A 12,469-nucleotide genomic window follows, 5' to 3' on the forward strand; every position below is an offset into this window, starting at 1 on the left:
GTTTTTTTTTTCTCATTATTTTTATTTTCTCGAACCTGTTATGATAAAATTTTTCTTCTAAACACTAACAAAATGGTGCACTTGGAATCTTAATTTAATTTTGTGATTAAATTGAGATGATTGGACATTAATTAATTGAATGTAGTACAAATACTAGTTGCAATAGAAGATTTTAGAAATGGAATATATATCTTTTAGATCATTGATGAATAAAATATTATAGCTAGGACGAAAGTATAGTATTATACCCATTGGTGGTCCATATGATATGATATATTATATAAGTGCTTACAATACATGCTTCATGATAATGTATTATTTGAATAGGGAAAAAGTGTTGGGTAAGAGGGTAAGACCCTTAAGTGAGTGGGGTATCTGGATTCTCTTTCGTCACTCTCTCTTTAGTTTTTCCATAATATCACAATTATACTCATCCTTGTTACATTAATTAATCAACAAATTATTCAAGCCTTTTATAAGCATTAAATATAATTTTATAAAGAGATCTTTATCGTATAGATGGTGCTCTTAGAGTCCTTGCACTTCACAATTCATGATAGAGTCTTAACATTCAAATTGATAAAAAAAAAAGAAGAAGCAAAAGTACATTTTAAAAGATAAAAAAATGAATTAATTATTTTATTTATAATTTTTTTTAATTTAGTTGTTTCTTGAAACAAAATGTTTAATTTGAATGTTTTTCTTTAGTAAAAACTCATTTAATTACTTAAAAGTTTGTAAACAAAATTAAAGTAAAGTCTCAATTAGATTTAGAAACACTTCAACTCATGTAATTAGCATGTATATAAATTTAAATACTTCGCTAATTAGCTAGCATGTAAAAATTATTACTTTTTATGTGATTTAATAATAAAAGACATAGATGAATGACAACTACAATAATATAATAAAAAGAATAAAAAAATTATTTCATTATAACCTCAGAATCCATAATAAAATTAGAATGAAACCAACATAAAAAGTTTAACACTTCATGAAATGCAAAAGTAACATAAAAATAGAACAAGAGAGTGAAGAGAGAAAACGAAATTAATATATCAATAAGTATATAAAATAATACAGTATATCATTAAGTAAGCTATAATCATTGTATACAAAAATTGATTGAATCACTAAATAATAAATTATCATAAACAAGATTAGCCCGTAAAATCTAGCTGAAAAAAAAATCCGTAACAAAGAATTAGAAGAGTGCAAAAGAATTGAAACAGAAATTGGTGGGGGGTGGGGTTTGGACTTTGAAAATGAATGGAATGGGGGTATCCACCACCCTGCTGTCTGGCTTTTTTGTGTTGATGACGGCTAAGCCATTTCTCAATTATCGTCATTCATGGCATGCTGCCAAACCATAACCTGCTAATTTCTTCAATCAAACAATAATAATCTTCTCACTAAACAAAAATAATACATTTATTCATACAAATGTAAACTTATTATCATTATAAGAATCTTCACAAGCTTGTATATGATGTCCGATGGTTAAAGATCGATATATATCTCATTTTGATCCTACCATACTCATCAGTTTCATATCATTTAGAAATCGATATCCAAAATAATTTAAATACTCATTTCTTTTTTTATCTATTGAGATATTTTTTAAAGACAAAATAACGACGAACTACGCCTTAGAGTGTACCATTAGAAAGTGAATAATATTTCTTATCCATGATAATCGATAAAGATTCTAATTAAATTCATGTAATTAGTAAGTATGATGAAGCATGCCCCTAGAGTGAGTAGGATCCCATTTTTTGTTTAAATTTGAAGGGAAGTGCGGTGAGGGTTGTCCTGTGAACCAAACATGGCAGATTATAAAGAAGATGTGGGAGACAACTAAAAACATTCCAATGCTATCAACAGTTGACATAACGTCTTTTTAGGGAGATTGTGGGCCATGCCTATTCCTTCTATTCCACACTCTCCTCTCACATTTCCCTATATTTATAGCCCCTCTTCTCCCGTTTTCTCATCACCACTTCTTCTTCTTCTTCTTCTACCCTTTATACCTCACACAACACTACTGCTATTTTGGTCCAAACCAGTTAAACCCTTTTGCAGTAGTGATCACTCCCAAATGGCTGATTTAGGCTCAGCCTCTTCCAGGAGAATGTGGTGTTCCATTCCTGAAAGAATGCAGCTGCATGTGGCCATGCTGGCCTTGCAGTTTGGCTATGCCGGCTTCCATGTTGTCTCAAGAGCTGCACTTAACATGGGTGTCAGCAAACTTGTTTTCCCAGTCTATCGTAACATCATTGCCTTGCTTCTTCTCCTTCCCTTCGCCTACTTCTTGGAAAAGTTCGTAATCTTTTCAACTTTCTGTCTTATGTTATATATAACATAACATGTTACAAGTCTTCATATTCATTCCAATAAATCTATGTTAACACTTTCTTCATAAACTTTCACAAGTATTTCATGATCTCACCTGCGCCTTTGTTTCTTTTTCCTTTGGTTCAGGAAGGAGAGGCCAGCTATCAGTTTAAACTTTGCCTGCCAGTTCTTTCTTCTGGCACTTGTTGGGTATGTCTAATTCATCAAGCCATGCAACACTAATTACCGTTAAACTAAATTAAGGGCTTTTTTGTTCTTTCATTTTCAAAATATTTCCTTTGATAATATATATATACAAACGTGGCATTAAATAGGATCACAGCAAATCAAGGTTTTTACTTGCTTGGTTTGGAGAACACATCTCCTACCTTCGCATCAGCAATACAGAACTCTGTCCCAGCCATTACATTCCTCATGGCAGCCATTTTCAGGCAAGCCCTATTATGAACACATATACTTCTTACTTACTTACTTTCATACTTTAATATATATAAACACATGAATTTGGTTCAAATATGTGAATGATAAAGTGGGTTTGCACAATTTCAGAATAGAGCAAGTGAGATTGAACCGAAAAGATGGGATTGCAAAGGTGGCGGGAACCCTTTTGTGTGTGGTTGGGGCCACTGTGATCACACTTTACAAAGGTCCAACAATATACAGCCCAGGAACCCGTGTGAACAGCATCAACAGCAACACAATAACAACACCAGTGTTTGATTTTGGAACGCTCTCTCTTGGAGATGCAAAGGGAAAGAACTGGACCCTGGGGTGCTTGTACCTGATTGGACACTGCTTGTCTTGGTCTGGTTGGCTTGTGCTGCAAGCACCAGTTCTGAAGAAGTACCCTGCTCGTCTCTCTTTCACTTCCTACACCTGTTTCTTTGGACTCTTGCAGTTCCTGGTCATTGCTTTGGTCCTTGAAAGAGATGCACAGGCTTGGCTTTTCCACTCTGGTGGAGAAGCTTTCACAATTTTATATGCGGTTAGTAACTTTTATATACAATATTATTCTGTACTTTACACTCATTTTCAAAAAAGTATAAAACTTGCACACAATTCTGGTATTGTTTCTGATTAGAGCAAGAGTTTTATCAGTTTTACAGCTAATTCACCGTACTGTCATAAAAAAATGGTTTTGAAAACTTCGGACCTTGTGCTTGCTCATTGTTTATTCAATGGTTTGGAATAATAACATCATTTATAAAACTTGCTTTATCAGACACAGACATATAAGAATACATTAAGTGACCAGCGACCAGAGTCTGTCTTGAGTCAGATAAATTAACGTGGAACTGATGAAAAGCTGATTGTTTTTCTAATATCAGAACTAATATTTGTGATTAACATATTAATTTGAAAAGTGGTGCATGGGTTTGAGGCGTGACATTATAGATAGTACAAAAGTGGTTATGTTATGAATGATGTTCTGTGTGAATAATGATGGGAAAACATTTATCGATGTGTTTTCGTTTTAATTTGGTTTTGATAATGGGTTGCAGGGAGTGGTGGCATCAGGAATTGCCTTCGCTGTACAAATATGGTGCATTGACAGAGGTGGCCCTGTGTTTGTTGCCGTGTATCAACCTGTTCAGACTTTTGTTGTCGCCATCATGGCAACCATAGCTTTAGGAGAAGAGTTCTACTTGGGAGGGTTAGTCCCCACTACACTCTAATCATCCTCATTTTCTTCATCATTTCCATCATGTAATGAGTTAACACAAGAAAAATTTCAAGAAAATGTTCATGCACGAGAAAAAAAAAAAGTGCATGTGCTCATGGTTCAAGGAAGAAATTGAAGTTTCCTCAGTCAAATTTTGACTAAACACACTCACACACTATACATAAACTTCATCTTTCAATGAATGAGAACTTTGACAGCGTATTTCCTGCAATATGCTGCTGAGTCTGAAATGGTCTAAAAGCATTTTTCTTGTCTGGAGACTGAGAAAATGACAAAGGGCCACAGTAAACGACAATTGCAGCTAGAAAAACCAGTAAATTTGTTACCTTTCGGTGAGACCTGAAAAGGGGTTTCTGCTGAATGATTCTACATTCCAAAGGGTTAAAAAAGTTTGAAGAATTATAGCATAGGACATGTTGAACAGAAGATTGTGTCTCGTGTGCTTCTTTAAGTTAACTTTTTGCTCCCTCTTTTGATTATATACCCTTTTTTTCTTTCTAGAATGATAATAATAGTTTGGTTCTTTGCTGAATCTGTGATGTCACACAGGATCATTGGGGCAGTGTTGATTGTATCGGGACTGTACTTTGTTTTGTGGGGTAAAAGTGAAGAGAGGAAATTTGCTAGAGAACAGCTTGCGATTGCATCCACCACTGATCATAGCATCATTAGGCCTGCAAGCCACGCCAAAGCATCACTTGTTCAGCCACTTCTTTCTTCATCAACAGAACATGTCTGAACCAGAAAACTCCAACTTCAAACCACACCATCTTCTGGTGACAACAAGAGAAACAAAAGGAAAAAAAAAAAAAAACTATCAGTTATACATTACTAGTCTCTACTACTACTACTACCTTGTGTCAGCAAGCTTTCTGTGTGTGTTCCAACTTCAGACCAGTTTTCATCTGTTTTTTTTTTTTTCTTTCTTTTATTGATCAAATGCTTCTGAGTAGGTTCTTTAGAATGAGAGAATTGTGGGAATGATTGTAATGGTGGATGATGCCACTTAAAGTGGGGCCATGAGCTTGAAATCCTCCATATGCTTTTGTATGTCAATGAATTTATGGTTTGATTTACGTAAACAATTTTTGTTATTCGGATCCTGCAATATTAAGAAAAACTACTTATACAAAGTATATGTTAGCATAGGATCTTTACCACTACAACAAAAACTATAACCATTACTCGAGAGGTAACTACTTTTAATTAAGAGCATAATAGTCCAAACGTCATAATTATATTGTGTTATAATTATATTGTGACCGAGTCCGCTTAATCTTTGCTAATGTTATCTACAACAATTTTTCCCTCAATAATTGTTTTACTAAAAATCTCGCAGCATCACGTAATACGAAAAGTGATGAAAACCCACTAAAATTTCCCAGTGAAAAACTCTTGCTTTTTGAGTAGGTTAAGCAGTGAAGAAGATGTCATGATAAACCAGAAATAATTACCATGAAACAAAATGATGACAAAGTGATGAAGATTTATTCATAGTTAATAATGTATTGTCCCCATTATGTTGTCACAAAATCTGACAAACAAATAGATACAGAGTTGGTAAGATACTGGCACGAGGCAACAAACTAACACCTGTCATTGTTAATTCTTCTAAAAACAAAGACAACTCGACAACATTCTAGGTGAAAATTATTAGCATACTCAACTAACACATCGCAAAAGGCTTTTATATATAATAAATATGTGTGAAACATTGAGATCCATGATCATATATTAAGTTAATTCTCCCTTTTACTTTAAGTTTACTTTACTGAGATGATGAATTGATGTTTTTCCTTTTGTGATCAAACCAAGGTTTTCTCTTTCTACCATCTTTTGCTTTGCTAGATGTCAAAATGGTGATCGAAATTGACCTTTGTCGCAAACTGTTCAGGAAGTGCTTTAAAATTAACCCTTTTTCTTTACATTTAAAATAACAAGGTAAAGAACATTTAGTGTCAACAAGAGTCATCATCTTCTCACTTTAATGATCAATTCTATTCATAATTACAATAAAGGTTCATTTCACTCGATTTGTTTATCTATCTTAGGATTAAATATATCTTTTGTCCCTTAACTTTTAGTGAATATTAGAATTAGTCTCTTTTGGAAACTTGGACCCACTTCAGTCCTCCAACTTTAGAAATGTATAAATTTAGTCATTTTAACCTAATTTTATTAAGTTTATTTGATGTTTCGAATACGTTTGATGATAGTATTTGAGTTGTTTACACCATTGGATAAAATTCCACCTTAACATTAGTTGAATGTTAGCTAAGAAATGCGTTCAAAATGTCAAACAAACTTAACAAAATTTGGTTAAAATGACTAAATTTATACATTTCTAAAGTTTGAGGACTAAATTGGGTTCAAGTTTCAAAGAGGAACTAATTCCAATTTTCATTAAAAGTTGAGGGACCAAAAACATATTTAACCCTCTATTTATAAAATTTCAGTCTTGATTATAGTCTCAATCCACCAGAGATGTCAACTTTTCACAGTTTACTTTAGGCAAAAAGCAGAAAGAGTAGATTATTTGTCCATTCAGTTCACAAGAAATAAATTTTAGGAAAAATTTTTAATGTACATTTCTCAATTTTTCTACTCCTATTAGATAAAGTTATATCATTATATACGCATATACAAATATACATGTATATATATATATACTCATCTAATTTCTTTCATATATAAAATAGAGTATGGTTATTATTCTAAAAAAAAGTAAGTTTGAAATAGAAAAAGAAAACATCATAAGCATAAATAAAATGGAACAATCGAGTCCTCAAAAAAACTAGAGAAATACATCTTTTTTTTTTCATTTTTAATTATAATTTAAGAAAATGGCACCATAAACAATACTGAATGTATTTTTGTAAACAAAATTTGATGGGTGATAATAAATGGGTGAATCCGTGCGAAAGCCCAATAATATGGATCCGAGTTCAATTTTCCTTTCTTTGTTTTTTTTTTCTTCTTTCAATCTTGCATAAAAAATAACAAATTTTCAATGAAGGCCCATATCGTTGTTTGGGTTTAATGGTTTTCCATATATATATATATATATATATATATATATATATATATATATAAAACAACATATAAAGAGATTCTTCTTTTTGTGTCCACATTTCAAAATATCAATTTTACTCTTTAAATATAATAATTTATTAAATTTTAAAAAAATGACCGTTACTTTTACAAGTTCTTTTATAAAATCGGATATCTGCTTCTTTTTTTTTTTTTTATTTATCAATGCTTATTCTTTCATCTGTTCTGATATATTTCACTTTATTTGTAATAAATATAATTTTAGTTTATATATTTAGTTTCTATATTAACTTAATAACATTATAATATTATCACCTACTAATATAATATCACACATAGTTAAAAAATAAATACACACAGGCGCGATAGCACCTGTGTTTACACTAGTATATATATATATATATATATATATATAATTTTAATCCTTAGAAGAAATAAAAAATAAATATTTTATATAATATGTATAACATTTTAACTTTAAATAATTAAAATATTCAGTTTGATTTTAATTATAAAAATAACTTATTTTTAGACAGCATTTTATCGAAAACTATATTCAGTTGGTTTGTAGATCATTATAACGGAGAAAACTAATCAAACCACTTATTTTTGCTAACCTATATTTTGTTTATTGAAAACTAGTAAAAATGAATTATTTTATAATGATAAAAAATAAAAAATAATTTTAAAAAACATGTTATTAACTTTATAAATTTATATTGTAAAAAGATAATTACAAAAAAACAGTTACAAAATCTAAAGAGTAAAATAATTAATAAAATAGTTTACCGATATTATTATATAAGGAGGTTCTTATTTTAGTATTCACATTTTCTTTTTCAATTTTATCTTTTAGTAACAACCTTTTTAAATTCAAATAATTATTGAGAATAAAAAGAGAAATCTTTTTTAATTTTATCCTTTTAATAATTAATTTTTTGAATTTCAAATAATTATATATAATAAAAAAATATTTATATAATTAAAAAAAATTATACAAGTTATTTTTTTATAATTATTTTTATTAAAAGAATATTTTATAGTTTAAGTGATAGAATAAAATAAAAGTAGACATGTGCTATATTTTCACTGGTATTAATAAAGATAATATGAGTAGTGAAATGTGTACAACAAAAAAATATCAGTAAGCGGTTAACAAAATAATCTCATTTATTAATAATTATAAATAAGATAAAAAAAATCACTCTAATTTGATTAGTTATAATTTTGGTTTATTAATATAAGTTTTAGCGTGCGCATTTAATTAATCATTATTATGGTTATCAAATAATTAATTATGCAAAAATTTGAGTTTAATTAATGTTTTGCTTAAAATAATTAATTATATTATTTTATAAGTTATTTTGATGGTTTGATTCACGAAAATGACTTTTTGAGGAATTTTAAGTACAGGATTAGTTGAATCAAATGGATATTACGAGTTTTCATAGTGACCACTTCAAGAAAATTAATTACATAAACATCCCTAGGTATTAGCACATTATCCGAAGCAGATTTACCACTTATTAGTCTATCCATTTTGGTTTTTTTTTTTTTTTTAAATCTAACTTGATCAATTTTTACTATAAAAAAAAAACCATTAAAAATTTTGTGTTGTTTATACAAGAATTTCTTATATTCTTGAAACCATATAAGCTAAGCCAAGGTATGAAGGAATTTTCCATTTCTTTTTGGTTAAAATGAATGTCCTGTTATCATATGCTATGCTATGTGGTTATAATAAAATGAGCATATTTTCATGTTTGAAATATGTAAATGTATATTATTAATTATTATGGAATGTTGAATATGTGTGGTTGAGTAGAATTTTATGAATTATAATTATTCCAAATATATTTATTAAAATAAGAATAAATGAGCTCTATAACACCCCCATCAAATACACCCCAACCTCTCGCTTCAAGTGTCTCCCACTTCGCAAGGCAGGTTGTTGTCAGTGGGTATCGAACCCCAAACCTGACTTTTAACACCCTGGCGAGTTCGCCAGGGTGTTAAAGGTCAGGTAATGGTTCGCCAGGGTGTTAAAGGTTAGGTTTGGGGTTCGATATCCACTGACAATAATAACCTGCCTTGTGAAGTGGGGGGACACTTGGGGCGAGAGGTTGGGGTGTATTGGATTGCAGACCTGACACTGACATTGCTGGGGTGAGCCAGGAGGTGTTACAAGCTCAATACATTAAAAATGTGAAACTTATTGAAACATTAAATAAACTTTGCATCCTTGTGTACAAGCTTGAAGAGTATAGAATAAAATACTTAATGTATGAATATTTATAAAGAAATAAATTTCATAGAACTTAATGAATGAAGATGAAAAGGATCTTGTGCACAAAAGTTTTGGTCACATGATTGTAATTAGATATATTATCTATGAATAGTATTACTTGTATGTGGTTGTAATGTCTTTGTTTCTAACATGAGAAAAGTGGTAGAATCATCATTCCACACAACACATAATATCTTTTAGAGTCAAATAAAGAATCATTAGTTCGTTTTCCACACATAGATAAATTTCCTTGAGAGTAGGTGGATATATGATGCTTCCATGGATAAAGATTATTTCATAGTCCACCTCTACTTCCACACCTTAACAATAGATAATTTGTATAATTTGTATCCACTGCCTAAGACTATTGTTGTTTTGTTTAGCAAACTCAACTCGACACAATTATACTACTTATGATGCACTGATCTTAAATGATACAGAATACGACACCTTGCTGATACGATGTTTTATTTTATTTAAAAAGAATGTATGTTATTATAATTTATTTTAAATCATACCATAATTAAAATATTATTAATAATTATTATCTAAATTAAATATGCTAAATATATTAAACTCAATATATAATTATTTTGAAATTATGAGTAAAAAATGTTTTTAAACCAATAATGTTTTAAAATAGCTTTAGTTTAGTTTAGATTAGATATTTAAATCATGATTCACGTATATATATCTCTATATCGATAATTAACTCTTAATAACTTATTTTTCTTGTATTTTTCATGTACTATAATTATATTTGAGTGTATCGTCAGAAGATTTTATAAAATAAAAAAAAAAAATTATATATACATGAGTGAACTTTATATATATATATATATATATATGTACGTGAATGGTGAAACTTTTGGTGTAATAATTTAAGTTTTAAAAGTAAGCTATTATATTACATGAGTGAACTTTATTACTCATTCGTAAATAAGTAATATAGATATTTCAACTAAATAAAAGAAGAAGAAAAATATAGAACATGATATTCACGTTGATGTGGAAAAAAAGTTAATCAATTTCACACACCGTCACTTTAATCTATCAAATCTATAAAATAAACATTTACGGCGAATGAATAAAGATAAAAATAAGGAAATATGCGTGATAAACAATTCATATCATTCCATAAAATTATTTTAACTGCTGATACTTTATTTTAAAAATTATTAAAACAGAAAATACAAATCAAAATCTTTACTAAAAAATCACGAAAGTGCTTCTATTAAAAAAATAATTAGTAAACTAAACTTTTCATAAAGTCAAGTCCGCGTCAACTTTTCATACAGGTCACCAAAATTGGCATCTTGACACGGAAAAATGCTCCTATATTTTCTCTTTTTTCTAAACTCTTTAACTGAAATTATAATTAATAAATAAATAATAGCATGACGTAAAATAATGGGAAATATTGTCAGATATTTGACTCAAGTTCATCACTCTTATTGCACTTACGTATCATATACACTTTAAGAATTAGTTATTACATTTTTTTTTCCAAAAAAAGTATTTCAGCTAAATCTGAAAACAAATAAAAAAAGAAACTACAGTTCCGAGGATGAATCTGCATCAAAACCTTGAACTTCATCGTCTCCTTGAGGTTGTTCCTTAACGTTGTTGATGTTGTTGTCGTGTCGTCTTCGGCTATCACAGTAGAACACGGTGGTAACCACGTAACTAAAAACAACCACCACCGCATAAAAACACATAAGCACCGTTTTGTTCCAAACGCTAATCTCCGAATTCTGATTCTCCAACATCGCTTCCACGTTCCGGTTTATAAAACCCGAAACAAAAACAAACAAGGCCGAGAGAACCCACCCGCACACCCTCCCTCCGCGAATTAAACCCCACCCGACCCGCACAGCCTCCCACCCGACCCGATCCTCCGCAACGGAAACCACAATCCCGAGACTCATAACTGATAAGAGGTACACCTCAGAACCCGACCCAATCATCCGAGCGAGGACCCGGATCCACAGAGGTGACCCGAACGTTGCTGCGGCGAGGACGCGTGGCACGAGGGAGAAGGCCATGAGGAGGACGTAGACGAAGACGACGGTGACGGCGGGGGCCTTCCAGTTGGCGGCCCGGGGGGAGATGGGTTTGCCGTGGGCGGCGGCGTGTATGGCGGAGACGGCGGCGGCGAGGGAGATGGGGAAGGAGAGGAGAGCATAGAGCAGGCGCGTGCGGAGGAGAGAAACGGCGTTGTCGCGCGACTCGTGCCAGACGTGGCGCGCCTCGACGCGCGTGGGGGCGACGCTTGCGACGGCTTCGAGGTGGTAGATTTTGGAGCGGAGGTGGTGGGTGGAGATTGCGAGCGTGAAAGTGAGGAACGACAGAGGGAGCGTGGTGAAACAGAGAATGGAACAGAAGAGGATTTTGTTGGTGTGAATGATTCTGAGAGAGTCCCAGAGAATTTTTAGTGGGGAAATTACGAAACTCAATAATGTATCTTTTGTTTCCCACATGTTTTGTTTTCTTCTTCTTCTTCTTCTTCCTCTCACAACCTCATAACAACCTCACACTTCTCCTTCTCTTCTTCCATATCTCTTCCTCCCACTATCCCAACACTTTTTCTTCTTCCCACACCCTTTCTTATCTAAACCTATCCAACTTTAAAATACTTTTCCTTTTCATTTTTTAAATATTTATTTTTATTTCTTCAGATATTTTTATTAGATTGCGTTTTTACACAAAAATCTCAGATTTATCGAAGGATCTTCCATGGATCTTTCATCTAATAAAGAAAATTAATTTACACTTAAAATTATTTTGGTGTCGTTTTGGGTTTTAAGAGGGTGTGTAATATCTGTGAAGAGAAAGATTGAAAAAGACTAATAAAAAGGGAAGGTTGGAATATATAAAAATATATTTAAAAGATTTAAATTGAATGGTGTAGGGCTTAAGTTGGTTGGGATAGTGTTGACGTTTTCAATTAATTAATTGATTAAGGAAATTACGTATTGACATATGCTTTTCTTCGAATTTCTCATTTTGTTTTTTTATAAATATGATCTTATTTGAGTAGGGTCACAACATTGATATGATTAATTATTAGATAAGGCCATGAACAAAACACC

General features: G+C 31.3%; 2 protein-coding genes across 2 annotated transcripts; one reads left to right on the top strand and one right to left on the bottom strand.

Annotated features, from left to right (window-relative positions):
- Positions 1-1,995: 1,995 nt before the first annotated feature.
- On the top strand, positions 1,996-5,124 carry LOC114194726 (protein WALLS ARE THIN 1-like). Its single transcript, XM_028085104.2, has 6 exons — positions 1,996-2,319; positions 2,482-2,544; positions 2,670-2,786; positions 2,905-3,340; positions 3,858-4,009; positions 4,589-5,124. Exons 1-6 carry the CDS (start codon positions 2,099-2,101, stop codon positions 4,776-4,778), a joined length of 1,179 nt encoding a protein of 392 aa, XP_027940905.2. The 5' UTR covers positions 1,996-2,098; the 3' UTR covers positions 4,779-5,124.
- A 5,683-nt stretch (positions 5,125-10,807) lies between these two features.
- Positions 10,808-11,996, bottom strand: LOC114194207 (uncharacterized). Its single transcript, XM_028084316.2, has one exon. The coding sequence runs from the start codon at positions 11,855-11,857 to the stop codon at positions 10,931-10,933; it is 927 nt and encodes a 308-aa protein (XP_027940117.1). The 5' UTR covers positions 11,858-11,996; the 3' UTR covers positions 10,808-10,930.
- Positions 11,997-12,469: the final 473 nt, after the last annotated feature.

Source organism: Vigna unguiculata, chromosome 8 (assembly GCF_037176805.1).
Source record: "Vigna unguiculata cultivar grain cowpea cultivar isolate G323 ecotype 2 chromosome 8, ASM3717680v1, whole genome shotgun sequence".
Lineage (NCBI taxonomy): Eukaryota > Viridiplantae > Streptophyta > Magnoliopsida > Fabales > Fabaceae > Vigna > Vigna unguiculata.

Coding starts and splice junctions, on each gene's coding strand:
- LOC114194726 (XM_028085104.2), top strand. CDS start 2,099: ATGGCTGATTTAGGCTCAGCCTCTTCCAGGAGAATGTGGTGTTCCATT. Junction 2,320..2,481: donor TTCGCCTACTTCTTGGAAAA/GTTCGTAATCTT, acceptor CCTTTGGTTCAG/GAAGGAGAGGCCAGCTATCA. Junction 2,787..2,904: donor CTCATGGCAGCCATTTTCAG/GCAAGCCCTATT, acceptor GCACAATTTCAG/AATAGAGCAAGTGAGATTGA.
- LOC114194207 (XM_028084316.2), bottom strand. CDS start 11,857: ATGTGGGAAACAAAAGATACATTATTGAGTTTCGTAATTTCCCCACTA.